Source organism: Pelecanus crispus, chromosome 7, assembly GCF_030463565.1.
Source record: "Pelecanus crispus isolate bPelCri1 chromosome 7, bPelCri1.pri, whole genome shotgun sequence".
NCBI lineage: Eukaryota > Metazoa > Chordata > Aves > Pelecaniformes > Pelecanidae > Pelecanus > Pelecanus crispus.
The window spans coordinates 29,213,705-29,237,419 of record NC_134649.1 but is presented as its reverse complement, the minus strand read 5'-3'; the positions used below and the strand labels follow the sequence as shown (position 1 = coordinate 29,237,419).

The window sequence follows — 23,715 nt, the reverse complement described above, 5'->3', positions numbered from 1 at the left end:
TGTTAAACTCATCATTCTTGATGTGTTCTCATGGAATCTCCCACACCCCAAAATAGCCATTTACTTTAACAATGTACATGCATGTCATGCCTACTTTGTTTTTCAAACCATTTAGGCACTTCTAATACAAGTTACCATTGTATCTCGTTATTTTTAGGGGTTCCTTTTTTAATTTTGGAGACACCTCTACTGCACTCAGAGTTGCAATTCTTCTGAAGGCTCTTGCCTAGTTCACCAAACTTTCTCAAAATCAGGTAATTAGAACACTTGTTTTTGAGGATGAACCACCTCCAGGCAAATGAATGAATGATCTTCTGTTGAAATGCTGCTCACCCAAAGCACGAGAGCATGGATGGCTACATTTGAAATACAGCTGTCGTCTTTAGGGAATAATTTCTGTTCTCTAGATAAAACTTCAAGAAGAAGTTGAGGGACAAAACAAAATGAAAGAAAGTGATGATATTGGTCTTTTCATAAACAAATGGTACAGAGATGCTCGACTAGCTGGTATTTTCCAGAAGGGTAACTGTTCAGGGGCTGCTGCCGGTGAGCTGCAGGAAAAGCTGCTTCAGCCCCGTATGGAGAGCAACGCTGCGCAAACACTCAAAGACCTGATCAGCGAGAGTGCTGCCAGCGTGCGCTCAGCAGCCAGAGACGTCCCCCTTGAGCCGGGGGTCCTTCGGCCCATCTCTGCTGCGGCAGTGCCAGGTTCTCGTTGTAGTTGTTTCTTGACAGACTCCTGAACTTGTAGGGAAAAAAACCCAACAGACTATTGCTGTGCCAGCACCTTCAGTGGCTAACAGTCCTAAATGAGATGGGTTTCCTCAGAAGGAAAACATGACACAAACAGTAGTTTCCGCTTCCAGCTCATGAAGTATAGAAACCAACTTCCTCTCTTACCAAACAACACAGAAGAGTATGTACACACCTGTGATTTAAGAGCACTTTATTGTTCTTTAAGGCTACTTTTAAGTACAAAAAAAAAAAAAAAAAAAAAGATGGCCTGCCAAACCTTTTTTTTTCCCAGGTGAAACAAGGCCACAAAAGAATGGTATATTACAGATTTACAAACACAGAGAGAATCTTTCAAACTGAACTGTAGATAACCTGGCTCTGTGAAGAAACTTCACCACGTCTCGTGATGGTGAGTTCAGTTTAGTTTCCTTCCACCTCCCCCCAACCCTTTGGCTTTTGTGACAATTATTGTGTCTAATATATGCTTTACTGGACATATCACATTAAATCTTTATTGCCCTCAAATCCATTTACCTATCTCAGATAAGTAAATGTAACCTTGTAAAACAGCTATTATTGAAAATATTAGCTTTAAAAACATTATCTTATTTGTGTTTACAAAGAAATATAGGAGTCACATTTTCCACAGAGTCCATCTACAGTATTAGTATTTTACTGTTACAACGCTCAGTAGCCTGTAGCAATAACAAACTAGTGGCTATTAATGCTAATGCAGTGTTCTCATAGAATAACTGTGTTCCTGCACTTTTACTGTATTACAGACAAATCTACAACAAAAAAAAGATCAACTTTTTTCTCCAAACAAAAAAATGAATGATTACAATAAAGGAAAGGGAAAAATTAAATAGCTACATATCATTAACAAATTAATTGTTCCTCAAAAAATACCTACAAATTTCTCTGTACATTCTTTACGCACAGCGTAACGATGGTCTTAAAGTTACCTATATAAAAAAGTGTTCTTTTAACAATCTTCCTACAGAGAGTAGGGTACTGAATGCCAAAGCAAGTAAGCGTTGACTACCCAGTAAGATGGTAGTGAAATGTGTAAAACTGGGGCCTTAGGTGGGGTGGTTTTTTTTTTTTTTTAAATTTTTTAAAGAAAATTGAGCAGCCACCTTCTCAACAAGAGTAAGAGCCAATCTCCCGATCTCTTTCTACCCTGCACCTTTTCCAAATTAAATAGCTTAACTTTAAAAAAAAAAAAAAAACAAACATAAAATAAAAGCCACAATGGACCCAATACTGTAACATAGTCCATAATACATCACGTGTAGTTCATCTTCCAACTAGTTCTAACTTTCTACACTGAACCAATCATTTCAGGTAACCCAGTATAAAAAAAAAGCCCTAGTTGCAACCGTACTGGGAAGATGGAATGTATGGGGGAGAGCAGTTACACTTAACAAGAAGAAGAGAAGCTCTTAGTACTAGCACAGCTGTGGTTTTACGCCTGCCTCTATTGCCTAATTTCTAGTTAGTAGCTATTAATATAGCAAATGATAATAAATGCAGTAATACCTGTATAAAGTTTTCTAATGGAGGAATGTATGCTGCAACTTGGCATAGGTTTATGAATAAGCTTAAAAAAATTAAAGATCATATTTCACAAACTGTAACAATCTGTTGTCCAGCCAAGATACGTAACGGTAGCAGTTTCTGCAGCTAGTTAAAGGTGGATTACACGGACTTAGTTTTAGGAAGCAAATTCCCATTAAGCAGACAGAAACAATTACTCAGTCATGCGCAAAGCTATAGCATCCTGTACCACGCATCATCTATCTCTAAACTGCGTCACTTGAGGCCTGTCCTGAGGCTGTCCTCTTTTGCTGGCTGCTACTAAAGTGAGTATCAAATACAAATATCATAGAGTACAACTGTACCAGCAGTAAGTATATCTAGGATTGTTACTGACAAAAATAAACTAATTCTGAAGAAAAGCTAATAAGTATTATGATTCTTACTGTCTATACATTAATAGATACCAGCTATTTTTCATAAAACATGCATCGTTAAGCACTATTGAACCCTCCAACCTCAGCTCTATTCTAACAAACTGCAGTGTTTAGGAAAAAATGCCCGTGTTCTGTAAATTATGCAGTCCAGTTGCAAGCACTAAGCACCTGAAATCTAAAGAGAGAAAGACCTATAACCGGTATGAGACTTCCCCTTCCAAAGCTGTTTTGCTTTAAGAAAAATCAAACTGATAGAAATGTCATCCTTAAACCCTTTTTTCAGCAGTTTGCCCTCTAAATATTAGCATCTTCCAGAAAGTTGCTATGCAACTTCAGTCCTCCTCCAATAGTGCAAATCATACATGACAGTTCTTTTCAAGTATATACATACAAAATTACTTCACAGAGGGAAAAAAAAAAAAAAAGGCAATGTAAGCAAACCAGACAAATTCTAGTCTCAAGAAGCTAATAAAAGCAAAAAGCATTTGGGTCAACCAACTAAGTGTAATGGCTTTTGTGGATTAGCGTGCATTATGTTTTTTTAAGGGGCAGCAGATTTGCATCAGAGGTTTCTTTGGTAATTGAGGCAGGAAAAAAGGATGCTACATCATATGAATCTTTGTGAAATAGTTCCTGCTATCATCTTTAAGGGCACCCTTTTACAAATAAAAAGTGAGTACACAAAAACATGTGTTGAAAACTAACCTCCCCTCCCCCAACACTATTTTAAGCACTGTTCAAAGCTCAGTCAAACCATGCAATTCACAAACGTAACGGTCCACTCTTCATGAGACTACGGAGGGCGAGTGATTATGATTGACCATATGAGAGGAAGGGGAAGACTGGCCCCGCCGGGAAGCAGACTCAGGACTGCTAGAGACTCCGTCCTTCGCAGCTTTAATCTGAAGCCATGTATCCCCGAGTGCTTTGGCAAAGTGGTCATCAACTGATCCTGTGATGGACACAGAGTTTGCCACTGGCTCAGGCTCCTTGTAATTCTTGCCAAGGCTTCGGCGGAAGTGCTCTTCCACCACTGGGTCACACGCAGTGGTAGCTGGATGGGGAAAGGAGGCAGAAGATGCATTATTTCAGTGCAGAATCCTGGCACCAAGTACTGGGTTCAGAACCCGTATTTTCTCCCATTTTCCTATCGTCTCAGCGTAAAGCAAGACTTCTTTATGTCATTACAGAACTGGTAGTTGAATGGGGTGGGCAAGAAGATGGAAGGAGTTAGAAAGAAAAAAAGTAATAAATGGAGTTAAATATTTCTGCGTTTCTGTGACCTGTACCAGGTAAGCATTTTATATATAATTATAGTTCTCTCAGGCTAGTAACAGCCACAGCTCTAATTCTGTGGGAACCGTCTCCCAAAACAATCACATAGAGCTTCTATTTAGTCTTAAACAGAATTAAAGATGGAAACAGTTCTTTCAAATCAGCTCCCAAGCCTGCTGATACCAGTCAGATGTGAGGAGACCCCATTCTAAATTACAGTGTGCCAAAAGCTGATTTCAGGGTTTCATCTTACTGGACACACTTGTGCTAGGAGCCAGACAGAAAACTAAATGAATCATTACCTCTGCATTACGTACTATGAGCATTACAATGGTGTAATACAATTACAAGAGGAACAAAGAACCTTAAAAATCAGGTTTTGAATGATAATAGTAATAATTCCTCAGACTAAATATGAGAAAGTTGCAGGTTTACAATTTAGAAACAAAATCTGTGTGTCTAAATGAGATTTATCTTTAAAAAATACTTAAAACGGTCAGGATCCATGCCATTGTCCTTCATGCTACAGAAGGGCTTGATTGATCCTAAAATGAATGTGTCACACACAAAGATCTCTTCAAGTAATAAATATTTTCTGAAAATGTTTACAACTATTCCAAAGCCCACGTAAATCCAGCTGGGGTCTCAATGAAGAAGCTCTCCTTAGACAAGTAACAGCAGTTTTCTAGAAAACTTCCAACCCCTCAGATCTCTAACTACTGACTTCTCTAAGAGTGTAATATATCCTCCAGGGTCTCACTTTAGTGTCTAATTCCAGTTCTCAACAATACATTGATCCTTTTTAAAAAAAATATATAATCATCATCTCACTGTGGACTTTTAGGTTCCTACCTACGTCATAGTGGTATTGTTACATTGAAACATTCTGGTTGATGAAGCCTCACTGCCATGGAGGTGGTGTGGAAATGCTGTGTGTTAAAGCTATGCATCAGCAGGTATATGACTTGAAATGCAAAAGGCTGTGTTTTCCCCTAGTTGCACAGTGAGAGAAAGTGAAGAGAAACAACCCAAGGTTCCCCAGCAAGTACTCCTTGGAAAGATTTCATGAAAAGTACTAAATGACACAGAAGGTAGAAAGCTAAAGCTCCCTGCTTGGGTTGCTATAGCAACTGCCCTCCAAAGCTTTTTGTGTTAGCCATACAGAGAAAGGTGGAGGGTGTGTGCTTTGGAAGAGCATTTGTATCTGCAGGAAAAGATTTTCATGACTGCAGCTGAATCATAAAAGTCTACTGACTACTGAAAGGCTGGGGAAACTACAGCTCCTAAAATAAGAGCATGGTTGTATCTGCTGGCCCTGTCTGCTGTTTGTCAGTTAGACTAAAATAAACATAATGACTTATTTGTCTGTGTGGGGTGTTTGTTTTTTTAAAGCAGCTTTTCAAAACAAGAAAAAAAGAACACCTCTCTCTCCCTCATTTTGAATTGGTACTTTCTACTGTGGCATAGGATTGATGGTTAGAGAGACTGCAGCGGGGCTCTGTGCTAGCATCTCGCTGGGTAGACAGGATACAAAGAGGTGGTGTTTCACCTCCTTTTATTCCTCTTAATACATCAGTGCCTACACAGTTAGGGTTAGCAAGACGATTTTGTTCTCAAATTCTAATCAGGCAGCTGAGAGTGGGGACATGTAACTTACTGCTAGAGGGTCTTCTATAGGCAGGCATTGCTGAACCGCAGCCACTGTGAGCAATGGGGCAATGGGAGAGGTTACAGTTCCGGTTGTTCGCAGAAGCACAGGTGATTACGGATGGACGGTTCTAGTATGGAAGAAAAAAGGAAACTGTCACTCACTAAGGCAATCAGCCAAAGCCGTATTAGCAGCAGTTCACTGCATAATCACTCGAGACGTACACTGAACTGAATCCCAGCAGTGAAATAACCCATAAACTATCCAATTCAATAAAGCATATTAAACCCCAAAATATTGCGCTATTATTTCTTCGATTAAAAAAAACCCCACATTGCATTTCCATAATGGTTCTTAGTTATTTAAGTGGCAAGCGGCCATACAGAAAAAGGGCACTATAAAAGCAAATCATTAAAAGCATTAAAGTGATTTTACAGTGACTGTTTCAACTTCACAGGCATTACATATGCAGAACTAAATATCAACACATTAAATATTTGTTTCATTCTATGTCCACATATCCTTGTGATTCCAGGACTCAGAAGGGCTTTACGAATCTTACAGGTATCTGTCATTTCAGTGTTGATCAAATTTTAATGTTACCATTTTTCATTCAGAAGTTAAGTTTCCCTAGCCTAATTCTGTATTCCATACTTCAGCCACAAAACAGTAAGCCCATAAGATGTAAAACACAGAAGAGCTCCTGAGCGAGTCTTGACTGCGAGTACTTTCCTGTTGTAATTAATCTGCCTTTCCAACATTACTTAATAAACACCAACCTTTTTCATTCTCAACGCATGCAAATTCCCCAAAATGTCTATTCACATAATCTTAATTCCACAATGCATACTTTGTACAAAGTATGAACATAAAATACTCTTCTTATAGTTGTTTACTATGTAAATGTTACATTGAAACAAGGCCTTAGGAAAAGAAATGTCCCAGTTTTTCCAGGTGGCTGAAGGGAAATAACATGGGTATTGGACTATTTTTGCTTTGCATCTTTGGTGTATTTTATGATGCAAGGAGTCCATTTTGCTACACTCAATGCAAGTTAGTTGTTACATGTCCAAAAGATTAACAGAACTGATGTAATTAACACAGTTTTAATCTCTTGTCCATTTTCCAAATCTGTGCAGCAATCCCACAAAAATCACTACTTTGCCTACCACCATACAAAGTCAGAGGAAGGAAAGAGTTTTCATTGTTTAGTTGTACTTCAGTCTAGACAGAGTAAGAGCAAGACCAAAGTAAGAGAGATGAGCTTTCAAGGGGAGGTTTAACACTGTTTGTCTAGACACAACAGGAACAATGCTATTTACATCTTTCTTTCTTTTTTTACTTTGCTGTCAGTGCAGTTAAGAAAAAAAGTGACTTAGTTGGTTTTTCTTTAAGCAGTTCACATGTGGAAGCATTTATTTTCTTTTTTATAGGGGCCAAGATTTTGTGCATCTATGAAGCGTTTTTTGAGAAGTATATATACATGCTTATTGCTTCAGAAGAGTATGTTAGACATGCAAGAGGTGGGAAGTAGAAAGACAGGTAATAAAAGAGCTTTGTCTCAAGAATGTCTGTACCAACACCACAAAGGATCTGAGAGGTAGGATAAGGCACCTTACAGAATCCCCTGGTATGGTTCTGTGTGTACAGCTGCACTGAGCAGACTAATACATGTTTATATGAAAATATTGACATAAGCTGAGAATTAGTAACAGTGACTACAGCAGCTGAATAACCATATGCTGCCTAAAATAAGAAGGTATTTTTTCTCCCACCTCTTTATTAGAAACAAAGTAAGATGAAATTCCATTCAACATGTTAAGGTTAAAAAAAAAAAAACAACCCCAAACAAACAAAAAAACCCCCCAAAATACCAAAAAACCAACCCCAACAAATCATCAAACTCGGGTTTCCTACTTTCAATACACTTTCTTTGTATGATTTGCACACTTTCTCTGTGCTCTTAGCAAGGTCTTACCTCAAGAAAATAGATTGTAATCTAGCTCCAAATGTCAAAGATAACAGAAGAGAGAGGAATCTGGTAACAGGCAACAGGAATCAGCCCAAGTCAAACACACCAAAATAGAAGAGTGTCAGTGGTGTTAGCTGCTAAGCTGAGATGCAGCGGTAATACTATCAAAGGGCACCAGTGTCGTCAGTGGAAGCCTGTCCCTTCCTCCTCTGTCATCACTGAACGCCGGGAGCAAAAGAGCCGTTCTGCACAGAACAATAACTCTGCAATCTGTGTGCCAAATGATGCAAGATATCAGCGACACCAGTGTAAAGCTAGGCATTTTGGCATAGCAAGATGTAAAAGATCAGTGTACATAGCCAACCACCATGAAAATCTACGCAGCAGATGTAAAGTATATGGCTCCAGTGAGAAGCAGCTTTCATAAATTGCATATGAAAGATCCCAACCTCTGAAAGATCACCCACTCAAAGTGTTTACCCTTTGCAGGGCATCACAGTAGGGGAGGGAGGAAGGAAGGACATAAGGAAGGAAGAGCTTGGGTACACAAAGGAAGGACAGAAGGAAGGAAGAGCTGGGTACACGGGCCAGTTTAATTTCCGAACACTACAGCTCATCACAACTCAATTATCTTGCTTTGTCTATCCCCTTGTGAGAGGGATAAAAGCGAGTCTGACATATAAGAAAACTGATTGTAAAAATTGCATAGAGATGGCTCATCTTCAGCAGTTTAAAGGAAAACAAATACAATATACAAGATGGCAAGCCAAAAACCAAAGGCAAAACCCAGGCAAAACCAAAACAGAACTAAAAAAAACCACTCCAGCATATGGAAATAAACTATAAAATAATCAAAAAACATTACTTCACTTTAGGAAAAGTCGTTATGAAATGGTGATACAACATTGCCCTGAGCAATGCAACAAATGCTTTTGGCTGGCTAAAACAACTAAGGTCATTCCAGCTTCTCTGACCTAGAAAATTCAGTGCAAAATTCTCCTTTATGCCCTTGCTGTCTTGCACCTCTTCTTCAGCAGTCCCAGCAGGAGAAAGCTGGGACAGAGGGGAGGGAAGCACGCACTGATTGCCAAGAGGACCACAGATGAATACCCTCTTTACCTGTGAATGCATCAGTTATTGCCTAGCAGGTACTGCAGCTTCGCTCAACCACAGACTTTGCATTCCCAATTAAAACACATGCATTCACAAGCTCAGCAAAGCATCAGAAAAAGCAGGAAGGCCAAGATTAAACATCAGCGATTTGTTCACATTAAACACAATGAGCTGTGACATTCATTGTGCATTTTTAAAATACATTTTGCCTGAAGAATAGTATTGCCTACCTATTGTAACTCACAATACGTTCTGCTTACATCTGGGAAGTCCTCATTGTGTCTACAGCAAGGGTTCCTACAACCACCCCGAGTTTCTGGTCAACCTAGAAGCCAGTACCTGCTGCCGTTCCACAGAAGTCAGTGTAGGTGTGATGCCAACTGTTCGGGTTGCATCCATGCTGTTTTTGGTCAGTGCTAGAGGTTGATCCATGGTCAAGCTTGGGATTGAGGCATACATGTGATTGGCATGAAGGCTCATTGTTGGGGCAGCGGCCCTCTCTATTGGGCTGCGACTCCTCTCTCTGTGCTCCTTCCGATAATCTCCATTGGCAGTCTTGTTTCTAATAGGTGAAAGAGAGGAAAAAGTCAAAGGACTTACTATTGTTACAAGCTATAATGAGATATGCAACGTTAAATCCCTTTAAGAAACACGAGGCAATGCAGATTGTGAGGAGGGGTACAGAATCCCTCAGTGGGGTATCCCTGGTGTATCCAGCCACCTCTCTGCAAAGGTAGGCCAATGATTTACATTTGCAAGCTCTGGCAACCAACATTTTTTTTCAGCCTAAAATTTCCCCAGAAATTTATCTAAATGCACAGAGTTGAAGTAACAACTGGTCATGTTTTGTTAAGATCAGACACCTCCTCATTTAACATACTATTAATCCTACTCTGTCTCCTAACACTGCAATATTCTCTAAGCATTGCTGAAGCCCAAGAAAAGTTTATTTTACTCAAAAGACATGGGTTGATACCAGCAAAATGCAGTGAGTCGAGGCAGGAAGCAAAATTTTCAGAGCAGAAAATGAAGGAAAAGCAAACTACACTGCACTTATCTCAGAATCATTTAATTACGGCTGTTCTTTAAAAGAGTAATTTCAAACTACTGCTGAACAGTACATCTCAGTAGATGTACTCACATAATTAACCTATCATTCATTGCAATTAAAATAATACTGATTTTGTACTTAAGTATGAGATATTTCAGTTTCCATACAGCAATACAATAGTCATTAAAGGCAAACCAGTGAATCAAACTACAGGTACTTCATTCATACTGGTGAAGGCAGTCGTTCATAACCACTTACCTAGGTAAGCATGGGTTTGATTGGCAGTCTGGAACAGAGCAGTATTGTAAGAGTTAACATGCTGCACTACCTAGTGCCTCAGTGTGAAATAGCAAGCTCAGTCTTATCTTTCACATAAGAGTGAGCTCAGGAAAAAGCTGGTTCTATGGAAAATACATTCTGTCTTCAGAAGATTCTTGAAGTAATAGCGAAGTGTCCTATACGTCCTGTGTGTACATGGGTAAAATCCATTTACAAGGGTTTTTCCCCCACTTTTTAAGCATATCATAGCAAACCTATATGCAGGAGCAATCTTTAAAAATGCTCTGATGAATATCAGGTGGAGACAGAAAAGGAACAGAAAAATGTTTTCTGTAATACTTGAAATTAAGATGTACAAACAGTATTCAATATTGAAGTAAGTTATAACTCCAAGAAGCTACTGCATATTTCAATGTCTGAGAAAGTCTCTCAAAAAGGAATGCTAACAGCTGAGGGGGAAAAAAGAAGCCCTGCCAACAGAGGAAAATAAGGAACCCTAAAGCTTATCAACAAAATTGCTCTAGAAAAACCTGGCAGGTTTACATAAATGAAATAATTACTTAGATTTATCTAATGCTTACTTGTTGTTTTATGTTAGCTAAAACCAGGCAATAATATTACTCTGTGCTGAGGTTGATTTCTCCGTATCGCCCAGTGCCCCCAACCCGGTGTGGCCGTGCAGCCGTGCTGGCAGCCTCAGGGAGAATCCAAAACCCCCATACATGGTGCGGGGATGCTCTGGGTGCGGGGATGGTCTGCCATAACCCTGCCTTGGGAGTCAGGGGTGGCCGCTGTGTTGCACAGCATTTGTTTAAGTACCTTTTGAGACCATGTAATCTTCTAGCCTTTACTGCATCCTGTGGCAATGGATTCCTGTCCTGGTTTCAGGTGGGATAGAGTTAATTTTCTTCCTAGTAGCTGGAATAGTGCTGTGTTTTGGATTTAGTAGGAGAAGAATGCTGATAGCACACTGATGTTTCAGTTGTTGCCAAGTACTGCTTATGCTAGTCAAGGACTTTTCAGCTTCCCATGCTCTGCCAGGTGCACAAGAAACTGGGAGGGGGCACAGCCAGAACAGTTGATCCAAACTGACCAAAGGGCTATTCCATACCATATGATGTCATGCTCAGTATATAAACTGGGGGGGGGGGGGTTGGCCGGGGAGCAGCGATCGCTGCTCGGGAACTGTCTGGGTATCGGTCGGCGGGTGGTGAGCAATTGCATTGTGCATCACTTGCTTTGTATGTTATTATTACTATAATCATTATTATATTGTTGTTGTTATCATCATTACTATTGTACTTTATTTCAACTATTAAACTGTTCTTATCTCAACCCAGGAGTGTTTCTCACTCTTACTCCTCCGATTCTCTCCCCCATCCCATCGGGGCAGGGGGAGTGAGCGAGTGGCTGTGTGGTGCTTAGTTGCTGGCTGGGGCTAAACCACGACAATTCCACAGTTTCAACTACATGCTTTGTTAAGTACATTTTCTTCACAGGCTCTTTTTGTTTCTTTTTAATGTAAAATCTAATGGCTTGCTATCTATTGTCGTAGTTCTTGTATTAGGAGAGAGAGTAAGCCATCGCTCCCTGCTTATCGTCTTCATGCCACTCCCGAGTTCATTTCCCTGTTCAGCAGTCTTTTTTCTCCAGGGTACTACTTTCTTCAAATAAAAACTGTTCCCATACCTTTATCATCCTTGTGGCCCCTCTCATGTAAGAGCTAGAAAAGCTGTAATGTTTCTTGAGATGAGGGTGCAGATCTCTGCTGTATTCAGGAACAGGACCTTTGCTGAACTCGTCACAAGTCTCCAGTGCTATTCTTCAGCCTGCTCGAGAGTCACTTGGTTCAGTAAGTTAGAAAGCTGCTACTGCTGCCTGAATCAAAACTCAACTCACTTATGATGGTACAAGCTAGGGTTAATACAGTACCAGGCAACCAGTGACTTGAGAACCTCAGGAGGCAGCTTATTCCCTATGCCAAATTCCCCTGACATGCTTAGGAGGGAACAGCCAACAGAGTAACAATACAATTTGTAACCATTCGGATCCCCCTGCTCTGCCCCTCCCCGGCCCATCGCTTGTCCCTTTTAACTAATTACGAATTAGTAGTTGCAGATCAGCAGAATTGACCATAAAATCTAACCTTTAAGGTTTCACAGCTGGTGCGCAAGATGTTCTCTGAAAATCATGTGCTTCTTGAATCCGTCTTTATAGGCCAGATTTAGACACAGTAAAGCAGCACACAAACCACCAGGAAACACATTCTCACAGTGCTACATTTCGATCTTTTGCCAGCTTTGGTACCATTTCAATTCACAAGACTACTTTGCAGTATCAGCATTCAGAAGAAAGAAGCTTAGAATTGCATTGCTCTGAGCTAATGACTGATGCAAATGTGTGACTTAATGGCAGCATAACAGACTCTATATTTAAAGTACAGTAGCCTCATCTTGAATTACAGTTCTGGAACAGCTACCGAACACAACAAACTAATCCTTCCCCACCTCTTAGGAAGCAAGTATGGAACTTCATAAACAGTACACCTTTGCAGACTGTTTTTGTACCTGGACAACAGCCATTAGATACCCTGGGAAATAATACATGAAAAGACATTGCTAAAATCATTGTTCAAGTGATAAAGGCAATGCTGTGCAGAGATGGCTCATTCTTATTGCTGCAATGCAGTATCTTTGGTGGCTGCAAGCCAAAATCTTACTTTTCAACTAAATAGTATCTGGTCCACTACAATTTAAATAACCATTTGGAGGCTGCAAAACCACATGCAGCTCCAGTGGATTCCTACTTTCCACTGCCTCAAAGAATAACCCCCATTGAAAATGATGACATTTTGTTTTAATAAGCACAAGCTGATTTTCAAAGGAAAAAACTTTGTTTCCTCTACCAAAACTACTTGTAAAATGAAACAAAAAATGTAGCTACACCAGTTGTTTGGGGTTTTTCCTTAGAATTGGGATTTCAACAACTTGGTGCTGCATTTGGGGGCAGGACAGACTCTCAAGTGACCAATGATGAACAGACCTACTGAAATTCGCAACCAAAAGAAATTTTCCATTTTACACAATAGCACCAATTTCACTCATCCTCACTTTAAACAAAAAGTCACCCAAATATTGGTGAACTGATAGTTTTGCTGCCCCCCCCCCCCCCCCCCCCCCCCCAAAAAAAGAACTTTTCTGCAAAGATTTTTGGAAGAGGGGACTGAGAAACTGGGAAATGAGATCAGTCTGACACCAGAAAGCAGAGCACAGTAGGCTAAAGATACTTAAATTATTGAGTTATCTCAGTAATCTCAGCAGACACACCCTAGCCCTTTCTGTCGGCAAGCAATTCCCTCTTCCTAAATTAGAACAACCCCTCTTCCGGGCAGGGAACTGCTTATACTCCACTCTCAAAAATCCTCTCCTCAATTCATCTACCTTCAACTAGACAGTCTTAGCAAAAAATGAAAAATACCTGAAGCTTCTACTTCCATATCAGGTATTATTTTTTCTGAACCCAGCTGAAAATTTTACAGCACCATGTAGAACAGTAACATGATAGCTCTGCCCTTGTGAAAATATACCAGCACTTCTGAGTCTCTCCTATTTAAATATAAATAGCAAACCCTACAGACATCTGACTCCACTTGTAGAACAATTGTACCTAAAATTATTTATAGAGTATTCATCAATTTCATATTATTAATTAGTTTAAAATGTAAATTTTAAAATAATTTTCTATTAGAAACTGAAAGTTTGTTACAAGTTATTATTATTATGAGAAGTAATTCTATTTCAGTATTAGATGCTTTGTCTGAAGGGGCAATCAAAATTGCATGTGTTTGAAGATAATTATATTTCACTAAAGTGAATTAGCTTAAAAATTCCACAGGCACTGAAAAGTACAGAGATGCATCTCCTAGTTCAAACGTAAGGGCAAAAATTACAAAGAAGGATTTCTGACCATGTTCAAAAAAAAATTTAAAAATATATACCACAAATAAATCCAGCTGTCCAAACAGCTTTACCATCCCCCAACTCCACTTTGACTTAAAAATCAGCATACGTAACTCTGGACTCCATCTTCAGTGGTGAATATGCCAGTGCATCTCCACTGGCTTAAAAAATAGTTAGCAATTAATACCAGTGAGAGCCCGAGCAAACATGGGGCAGTGGGACACTATTACATCAGCCATACCCATCACCCTTACTTCCCTTCTAACAGAGGTATTCAAGCTACTTGCAGGTTTATTTTAGCAAAATTATACATGATTCCAACCTTAAATTCATTTCTGCAACACTTGAAAAACAGACATTGTTTTCCATGTTTCTCCCCAGTGAATCATAACCGAGGCTCCAGCACTTACCAAGCATCATGTGCTCAGATGGATGTCATACCAAAACCACACACATCCTGACTGTTAGCTGAAAGTCTGCTTCAGTTTGGTTCTAAATAATGTTTGTTAATTGAAAGCAACGTTTCAGTCCTCTTCAGGAACCAGTTCAAAGGTAGCTAAAATGAATTGTTCTTAATATTTTTTTTTCATTGTACAACCTTTAAACGCGGCTGTTCTGTTCACTGGCACAGAGTGGCGGTAATTCACACTCATCCTACAGGAACAGACTAACTCTGCCAGCTGCTTAAGGAAAAGGAAAAAAAAAAAGAGGCCCACCGAAGGGGACAGTTTTGCTTGCACTCACTTCCAGCCTGCGGATCCTTAAGGAACAGATGCCAAAAGTATTACTGTACCTCCAAGTGAAGAAATCACAGACGTTTCACACTCCCTTTGGCAGAAATAGAGCTCTAACTCAAAATGGTTGTACTGTAGGAGTGTGTTTCACTTGCAGAAAGAACAAGTATCCACTTATGGTGCTTTTTAATTATCACGTAAGATGTTTTTCTTCACACAAACACAACACATAATATTGCTTAAAAGCAAACTTTCATTTCAATTCAAATATGATTTTATTATTTTCAGCATCTTTCTAATACTCATTTTCTAACATCTTTTACTGTATTTATTCACAAACTCTTCAGTCTTAAAGAGGACAGCTGCTTTTGTTAAAGACTACTTAAGGATTTATAATCCACTGATACAAAATATCTTCTCCACATGAGGGGGATCATTTCCTGCAAAAGTATCTACTTGCATACATGAATTCTGTTACTGGGGAAAACAAGAATTTAAGGTGGTATTTCAAAATACAGTGATATATATCCAGAGGGAAAAATCCTAAGTTTCACTTACTCAGACTTTTCAAGCAATCCAAGTTCACTAAAAAAACCCCAAACAAAACCTGAAAGCGTTAGCAGTTTTCTCTTTTGAGTGTCAGCCAATTATCTGAAGTATTCATAACATGAAAAAATACTCCAAACAGCCCAATACACTCTTCAAACCACATCTACTTTGAATGGCTGCCACCTAAATACATAACCCTTTTTCATCCCATTCTAATAGCTTTATGCTTCCCCATTATTTTGAGTAGCCTTTTCCTTTTACGGCTTAGTTCTCCATCCCAAGAAGCTTTCAAGTAGACAACTTGTAAGATTATTGTTTTTGCAAGATTAATGTTTTTGCAAGAATCCCTTCCTCCACAGAACCTGGACATCTGATATGGTTTCCTGAGAAAGATAAAGAACACCCTCCCTTTTTGCCACTGCTGTTATTTAAACATTATTTGTACCGTATATTCCTCCCTGCAGGAAATCTTTTGGACAAACTAAAGATCATGTTCAGACCAATGCACAGATAAAACTGGCGACTGATCTTCCATTAACGCCTTTCTCGAAGCAGCACTACAGCAGCTCTGCCTCCTGCGATAGGTCCTGGAGGACTCCAGAGCAGCAGTTTGCTAGCCAGCTGGCTACAAAGTGGTTCTTTAACCCAGGTCTGTAGCTGGCAAATTCTCCATTTCTTCCCCCATTCAAATGTGGTTAACAAGGAAAGAAGCAGGTGGCCAAGTCTTCACTTGCTGCCTCAGGCTAGAAACAACTCAGCAAAGGCATCCAGGATTTTAAGCACTGCCTCAAAGCTTCTCCAGCCACCAACAATTAAAATTAACCCTTCCCAGACAAGAGCTTTTTGTTCTTTTGAATTTTTCAACTTGAGCATCAGGCCCAGTTTGAGAATTAAGCATCATATTTACACAAGTTCTTTCACAGTCAGAAGTACACATGCACCAACTGTACCTATTTTTCTCTGCTCTCACCACTCCTCTCTGATCAGAATTCTGCAGTTCCTTCCCTTAAAAAATTTCAATTCACGAAAACTTTTTTTCAGCTTAGTGCTACAACCAATGGAAATGCCTTTGAGATGAGAAGTCAAAATAAAACCATTGAAAACATACTAACAGGAAATAGGATAATCTTACATATAAACAAATGTAGGTCAGACTTTCTATATTTATCCTCACCAAAACAAGATTTTCAGAGATAAAACCTTGGACCAGATAGTTACTTGCAAATGTAATCAACCAGGAGAATAGATTTCACAGTAAAAGAAATGAATTAATAATAAGATGTGAAATGCATAAAGGAGTGTCCCATTACTGCCTGCCTGCACCAAGCAAAAATACTCAGATACAGAACAGCTTCCCTTCCTGAAGGCTTAACATTCACAAGTATGAAAGAATGCAAGAGAACCGCATGATGTAAGACTCTAGTCAAAAGCCAAACCCACAAAACTGAAATCTAAATCTAATGTACAGTAAAATCAATTAACACAATTTCAGATCCTACTTACTTTTCTCACAGGGATATATTTTTTTTAATGTTTGGCCATCTTTGCTCCAACACTCAGAAGATTGTTTTAAAAGGTAGCACTGGTCGCTTTATCATGGCAATCACTCATTCCATCCATAAATAAAACTCTGGGATTTATTAAATGAAAAATGTCACTGCTGGAACACATGCATACATACACAATCCAGAAATGATGACAAAAGTTACCTTACTGCGATAGGTACAGACTGCAGGTTACCTGTAAAAATCAAAACCTGTAATTCAACTTTAAAAAAAAAAAAGAAAAAAAAAATTACCCTAGAACCTCTGCTCATACACTAATTGCTCTGCTCTGCACTTCCACTGCCTGCTTGCTCAAACCTCCTGCATTTAGGTTCTCATTTTGTGTGGTACACCTGATGGGTCATTTTGAAGTACCATAATTTTTTGAAGAGGTTTTATGTGAACCCATACCTGAGATGTAAACAACACAATTTTAACATATAATAAATATCTGGAAAAATTCTGAAATGGTCAGTGATCTCATTAATTCTGCTGAGGTAACTGTAAATATGAATTAGCCTGGTAGGAAAATTAAATACATTTTTTAAAAGATCACTAACATCTCAAAAAGTGGAGCCAGAACAATAGAAAGTTCCAGCATTTCAGTATTACCACAGTAACAAGTGTCTAGGTATAACTGGACAATGCAGTAATTATAAAAAGTTTCCTAAAATGCACTGTGATTTCTGGAGCATAAACATAAACCCATTTCATCTCTTCGAAGTTTTGTTTAACTATGTCTAGGTGGAAACCAACAACTGAGTGCAACTCCCACCAGCTCTGACTTAGTTTTCAAGGACTGCGGACAAAAAATATTCAGCCTCCTGCCAATCACGTTAGCCAAAGAGGAGAAACTTTCTGGTCCTCTAGCCTGCAACACGGTGTCACTGGCTTCCCTGTTCTAAGTACTGTCTAACAACCTGTCAGAGGAACAGTGCATTTCTTAGAAAGGAGGCAGCAAAAGTAACCAAACCTTTATCTGATTCAGCCACCTCCCCATAACTGTCTCTTCAAAGAATGACAGTAGCTCCAGTTGCCTTTGAAAAACCTGCACTACACACCAGAAAAACTGCTAAGTGAAGAACTATTTCTGCCAACTGTGAAGACCAAAAGACAGAAGATGGGAACGTTTCAGAAGCTGAAAAAGGCTCTGCAGAGGATGCAGTCTGTCTTTAGAAGACGCTGCTACTACAGTTACAGAGAGCACTTTTTTTGGAAGATAGTTTCAGTAAAACTGCAAAACACAGACGTATCAGTGCACACCAGAAACTCAATCCTGTGGTTGCCAGTCAGGACCCAGAACTGAGGTTTCATTTCTAGCTCAAAAGTAAACTATACAGCAGTCAACCTAGTATCTGGGTGCTTGAAAGCACAATAACCTTATTCTGAGAAAGTCAAATGAAGCTGGTGAAATAGAGCAGAGCCTGCCAGTGTCCACATCTGGAGAGCAAGTTAGGCTACTGCATATATTGGGACGAGCAGAACATGATCTAGAAAGGCAAGCCACCACTGGAATGGAAACTAAAAGTATCTGTGCAGAAGTCTGAACTGTTTCAAGCCCGTAAGACACTTTGAATTGCTTGGAGGGGAAAAACATCCAGAAAAGCAAATGATAAAAAAAATGAGGTTAAAGGGACACTCCAAACTTTCCCTAAAATTTCTAACAAGCAGGAAGGAAAATCTGACAGTATAAGGCAAGAGCAAAGAGGCTTCCATGAAAACAGCTAGAAGGTCAGAGGGGTTACTGGAAAGATTCAGAGGCAGCTATAAAATGATTAATTTGTACCCAAGTGCAATGCCCACCCAAACACCTCTGGCAGACATTTCCTCTTATGTTCTACCAATTCACGTGCTGGGTCACGTGCAGCTTTTATAATTCAGCCATGTTAACATCCTTTTGAAGTCAAACTTGGCACATGCAACTAACCTTTTATACTGAGTCACTGGAAAATACTGTAAAAACTATTTATGATTGCACAGAGAAAACTATGGGCCAATGTCAGGAGAAAGCTTGCACATAAAATACACACAGCAGTGGGTCATGTCCCAGCGCAACAAGATTAGCCACATACATGTGTGCTCAATATTGCCAAGGTACATCAGTCTGTTCTGCAGGCTCTGGGAAAACTTGGTGGTGTTGGAACTCAATGGTGAAACTGTGCAGAACTGTTAGAGGAAATAAAAAACGGCAGTTACATTTTCTTATAGTATTTTCTGAGTTGTTCCTTACAATATTTTCTACGTTTTTATTTTGAAAAAAGACTTTCACTGATCACTCAATGCCTGTCATACGGCTATTTTTGTAAAGCTTCAGTCAATCTGTGAATCCCAAATTCTCAAGCTTATGCGATTTTATTTAGTTCAATCACAAAAAAGACTGCATCAGGTAGAATCTTACGGTAGAGGAGCAGATTAATCATTTTCTTCAACTACATGACGTGGGAAGTAAAAGATATGAACAACACTGGAATGGCAAGTTTATTTAGTAAGAGCTTTAACACCACAAGCCAGTCTCCAAAAATAAGGCCGCAGTACTGGAATTAACTGTGTCAAATTGTCAGGAGACGGGATTGTAGAGCTTTCTTTTCCAACTTCAATGGTTCTTCAGAGAGGGAGGGAAAAAGGCCTGGATCATTAAAGCTTACCAATTACGGTCTCTATCCATCAGATACACAATGTAACATTAGCTGATGTGAAGCAGGAAAAGCTGAGAAAGTACATTAATTCGCTTTCAGACAAAAATTTCAAAAATTCTAAAAAAACCCCAAGCTTCAGACCTTTAGACTGAGAACAGTGTTCAAATAACTGGTTTTAAGAAATGAGATTTTTTTCATGGGCTGTTTTATAAAAGGAATAAACATTTCATTAAAAGTTTATTGAAACTGTTTGTAATTGCTAATAAAATCTGAATTACTGAAACCTCTAGAAGCACTTAACTACAATGACAGCTTCATTATATTTTGCACAACTATTCATACCAATATAGTAAAATAATTCCTTTGAAAAGCTGATAACCAAACCAACCTCAGCAGCAGCAGCGGAGCGTTTGAAAGGGTACTTCTGCAGTTAAGGTGCCCAAGTTAAACATTAGAGTCTACAATTAACAGTATCCTCTCACAGCAGCTTCTGGTTTTAAGGGAGACCTTAGTTAGAAAGGCAAATCACTAGCAGAAACGTTTGGGGGTTTTATTTCCCCCCCTTTTAAAAGGCTGATTTCTGAGTACTAGAAGTTACTGATTAAAAATGTGACAAAAAGGTTCACAAAATACCATTCCTTATCAGTCAGATGCGGAGAAGTCAGCCATGTCCATACAGCTCAAACAGGTACGCTACAAACCACTTAGACAAGGACTTTAAAGGCAGGACTTGACAGGAACAGACAAATCGACCTTAACTTGACTATAATGTGCGACTCCTCCATTATGTACAGTAACTGTACATCTGTGCCGCATTAAAGACTACATGAAGCAGTAATTAAGAGTGTGCTGAGACGTCTTCCCAGATGTTTTGGGAAGTTCTTCTCGTGGCTTACCAAACTCATCCCACCCCCCTTTTCCTTCCTCATCAGGTAGCGTGCACTCAAGCCGGTGCCATGGAACGAGCGGAACCCAGCTCCCATGCGCGTGCAGGCCCGCCGGGACAAGCCGCCAGCACACCGACCCTTTCTGCGCTCCCGCTCCGCTGTACTTTAGGAACAGTATTTACATTGCGAACGAGAAATCTTGGAGAGCTGCTAAGCTGCAGAGTTTGTTTACAGTGCGAGAGGAGTTATGTAAGAAATTTAAAGGACGGCCCGATTTCCGTGGGGCAGCGTGGCCAGGGCTATCTAATTTGGCCAACATCTCGGCAGCTACAAAGTCCGGCGGGTTCCGGCAACATTTTCCACTGGGGGAAGCGGTCAAATAACTGAGGTCAAAACCTTCGGGCTTCAATGGCGGCGGAGTCCTTTTATTTCCCTCGCAATCTGCTTTCGGGATGGAGCCTAAACGAAAACCGTACCCACCCCTCGGCCGCGCCGGGGCGGGCGGGCGGGCTGAGGGCGCTGCGCACCCGCGGCGCGGGGGCTGCGCGGCCGCCTAAGGGCCGCCCCCGCCCCGCTCTCGCCGCCTCAGCGCCGGCGCCGGGCCCAGCCGGGGGCCGGGGGCCGGCGGGCGCGGCCCGGTACTAACCTCAGGGTGGGCATTGCCCGGGCGCAGGAAGGCGGCCGCGTCCCCCCCAGCCCGCCCGGGGCCTCAGCGCCTCGGCGAGCGGCTGCGGCGCAGAGCCGCCGCCTCGTCACGATAAGAGTCCCCCGCGCTGCGCTCCCGCCCCGGCGGGCCCCGAGCGGCCGCCTGCCCGAGGCGGCTGCGGGAAGGCGGCGAGCTACGCCGTGGGGTTCATCAGCTTCCTCCCCCCCCGCCCCAGATCACCCCCTGGGAACGAGGAGCGTGAAGCGATCACTGCCCCCTCCACGTCCTCACGCTCCCTTTCAGCCCAGGTACCAAAGTTGGGGGGGGGGGGGGGGGCGGGGCTGGCTACCCATTAGAGCACCTCTTCGAAGTGCAGAGATGGCCACGGCTGGTGAGCAACAGCCAGAGGAACACTTTTCACCCTTCAACACTAAGAAATAATGCCATTTATTCAGAGGCAGCACTCAGCAATTTTGCAGGAATGAGTTAAAGCCAGTTGGCGTGTTTTTGTAGCGCATTACGGCATGAGAGAAAATGAAAGGAGACTGTCCAGTCCAGCACTTGCAGTCTGGGGAAAAAAGTTTACTTATTCAACTAGAAATTAATGTAACGTTTTATTCCAAACCTTACCCTTACAGAGTCATTGTCTATAGCAACCGTGTCCATAACATTCTAAGTCTCAAGAGCGCAACTTTCTAGTAAATGGTACATCTGTCAAACTGCAGGAAACATCTGGGAAAATGCTTAAATAAAAAGAGGTGAGATTAAACCTTTGTCTCCATATGGTTAGGATATACATCTAGAATATGTTTGTAAACGTTACTGGTTCTTTTCTTGCCTCTGGCTTGGCTATCAGAGTTTTGGATTGGTGTTGAATTTCACCCGGGTGTAGATATGTGATCATTTATGCAAAATTTCCCCTTAATGAAAATGAAGAACAGGCTCTTGGGTAAAAAACCAACACCGGGGCTCAAAGGATTCGCGTTCTGTTCCTGTGTGCACGGGCCTCCTTGCCACCCCCAGTAAGCGGGTGATTCCTTGTACCGGTGCTGGTGCCCCTGCGCAACGAAGCTTTTTGCTTCACAAGGTAGCTTGGAGCCTTAACGTCCTATGGAAGTTTCATGCTCCTTTACAAAAGGAGGAAAATGAAAGTGGAAAACCTTGTATCAAAGCATTATTCTGGAGCTAGCTAATAGAACCTTCCTGCTTGCAAGTGGAGACACCTGAAATAACACTGCCTGATGTTGCAGGTACTTAAGCATATACCCAAAAATTTGAGAGATCAGATCCTTCTGTGAAGGACTGATAAACTCTCAATCAATTTTTAGCCCTGAAACTGTTCATAACAAGCATTTCACATGTGCTTGGCTACACCCTCCTGAACTGAAAGGGACTTGAGTACTTTCTGAAATTCCCCCTTGGATACGACCTTCTGCAAAACTCAGTGTTAAATATTAAATCAGATATATTAGCTCTTTCAAGTCCGTCTCCAAAGGTTCAATTTAATGTACATATATTGGAAACAATTTAAGAATAATTTTGTGTAGTGCGTGAGCTCCATTAATAAAGAAGAAAATATGTCTGATTGATTTGGTCCATCATTCAAGCAATGCATACAAGACAAAAATATTAGGAAAAGCAGTTTGAAACCTGCTCTGTAAATCCTTTGTCTACCATAATCAACAAGAGCCACATTGTACCAGTCCACTGGCAGTACAGAGGATTTCAGCTTCAACAGGACTGCTTTGAAAACACCAGGTTAATCCTAAAATACTTCAAAGGCATATTCGTGCCAAGAGAACTGAGTGAAGATGCCTGCAAGCAACATGAGAGACGTTTTGGGTGTTCCGAGTTATGTGTGTTGGGGTTTTTTTTCAATTCCAATTTGTCACAATCAAATGACAGTGCAAACATATTTCTTAATACCACATGAAGTTTGGAACCAAAAAAGCAGTAGTTAGCAGCAAAGAACTTTTCTGAAAACTCCCACGCTACCTCTGCAACCCAGTCCTAAATCTTTTCAAGCCCTGCTTGGAGCTGGAGCCAGCCTCCACCACAACAGGGGCCTGATTTTCTGCAGAACATTTCCACCCTGCATTCTCAGCTGGGGTCAGGGAATGGTAAGGAGGAAGGTGACGGAGTCCTCCTCTAATAAGGCACATTGTTTATCAAGTACTTCAGATCTTACTCAAAAATCCTTATCTGAGCTACTACGAGTTTGAAGAGGACACAGCTGACCCTGCTTTTAGCAGGAGGTTGGACGAAATGACCTCTGAAAGCCTGTTCTAACCTGAATTACTCTATGATCTTCAGATCCAGGTAACTTTCAGGACAGCTTAGGACAGATGTTTAAAACAGGGTGCCGAGGTAATTTCTATTACAGCGTCATTAAGGTGAGCAAACTCCATTGGATATTCATGGTAAGAAAGTTATGATATACGGCAGCTTCCAAACTCCAGGAATCTAGCCTGGCCTCATGGGTCAGATTTGCCATGATTCTTCACTGTAACAAAAGTGAAGACACAACCTAGAATTTGAAACGGAAGAGTCCGGGTCTGTACGGTTATGTCCAAAACTCAACATCATCTTACGCGATACACGCTAAACTACCTTATTCGTGTGTAGACCTTTCAAGTCAAATTATATATCACACAAATCAAGAGATGATTATTCCTCAGACATCTACGTAACAGCTGCAAATTTTTTGCCGT

At 40.7% G+C, this 23,715-nt stretch overlaps 1 protein-coding gene across 2 annotated transcripts in view; it reads right to left on the bottom strand.

Moving 5' to 3' along the window:
* Window positions 1-971: 971 nt before the first annotated feature.
* The window catches only part of VGLL4 (vestigial like family member 4), a 90,441-nt gene continuing 67,697 nt past the window's right edge, over window positions 972-23,715 (bottom strand). For both annotated transcript variants that reach the window (XM_075713926.1, XM_075713925.1), the window contains exons 3-5: window positions 9,059-9,281; window positions 5,644-5,764; window positions 972-3,765 (exon numbers count right to left, since the gene is read on the bottom strand). In XM_075713926.1, the coding sequence (XP_075570041.1) occupies window positions 3,497-3,765; window positions 5,644-5,764; window positions 9,059-9,281 (613 nt within the window). In that variant the 3' untranslated portion in view covers window positions 972-3,496. The remainder of the gene's footprint in view (window positions 3,766-5,643; window positions 5,765-9,058; window positions 9,282-23,715) is intronic.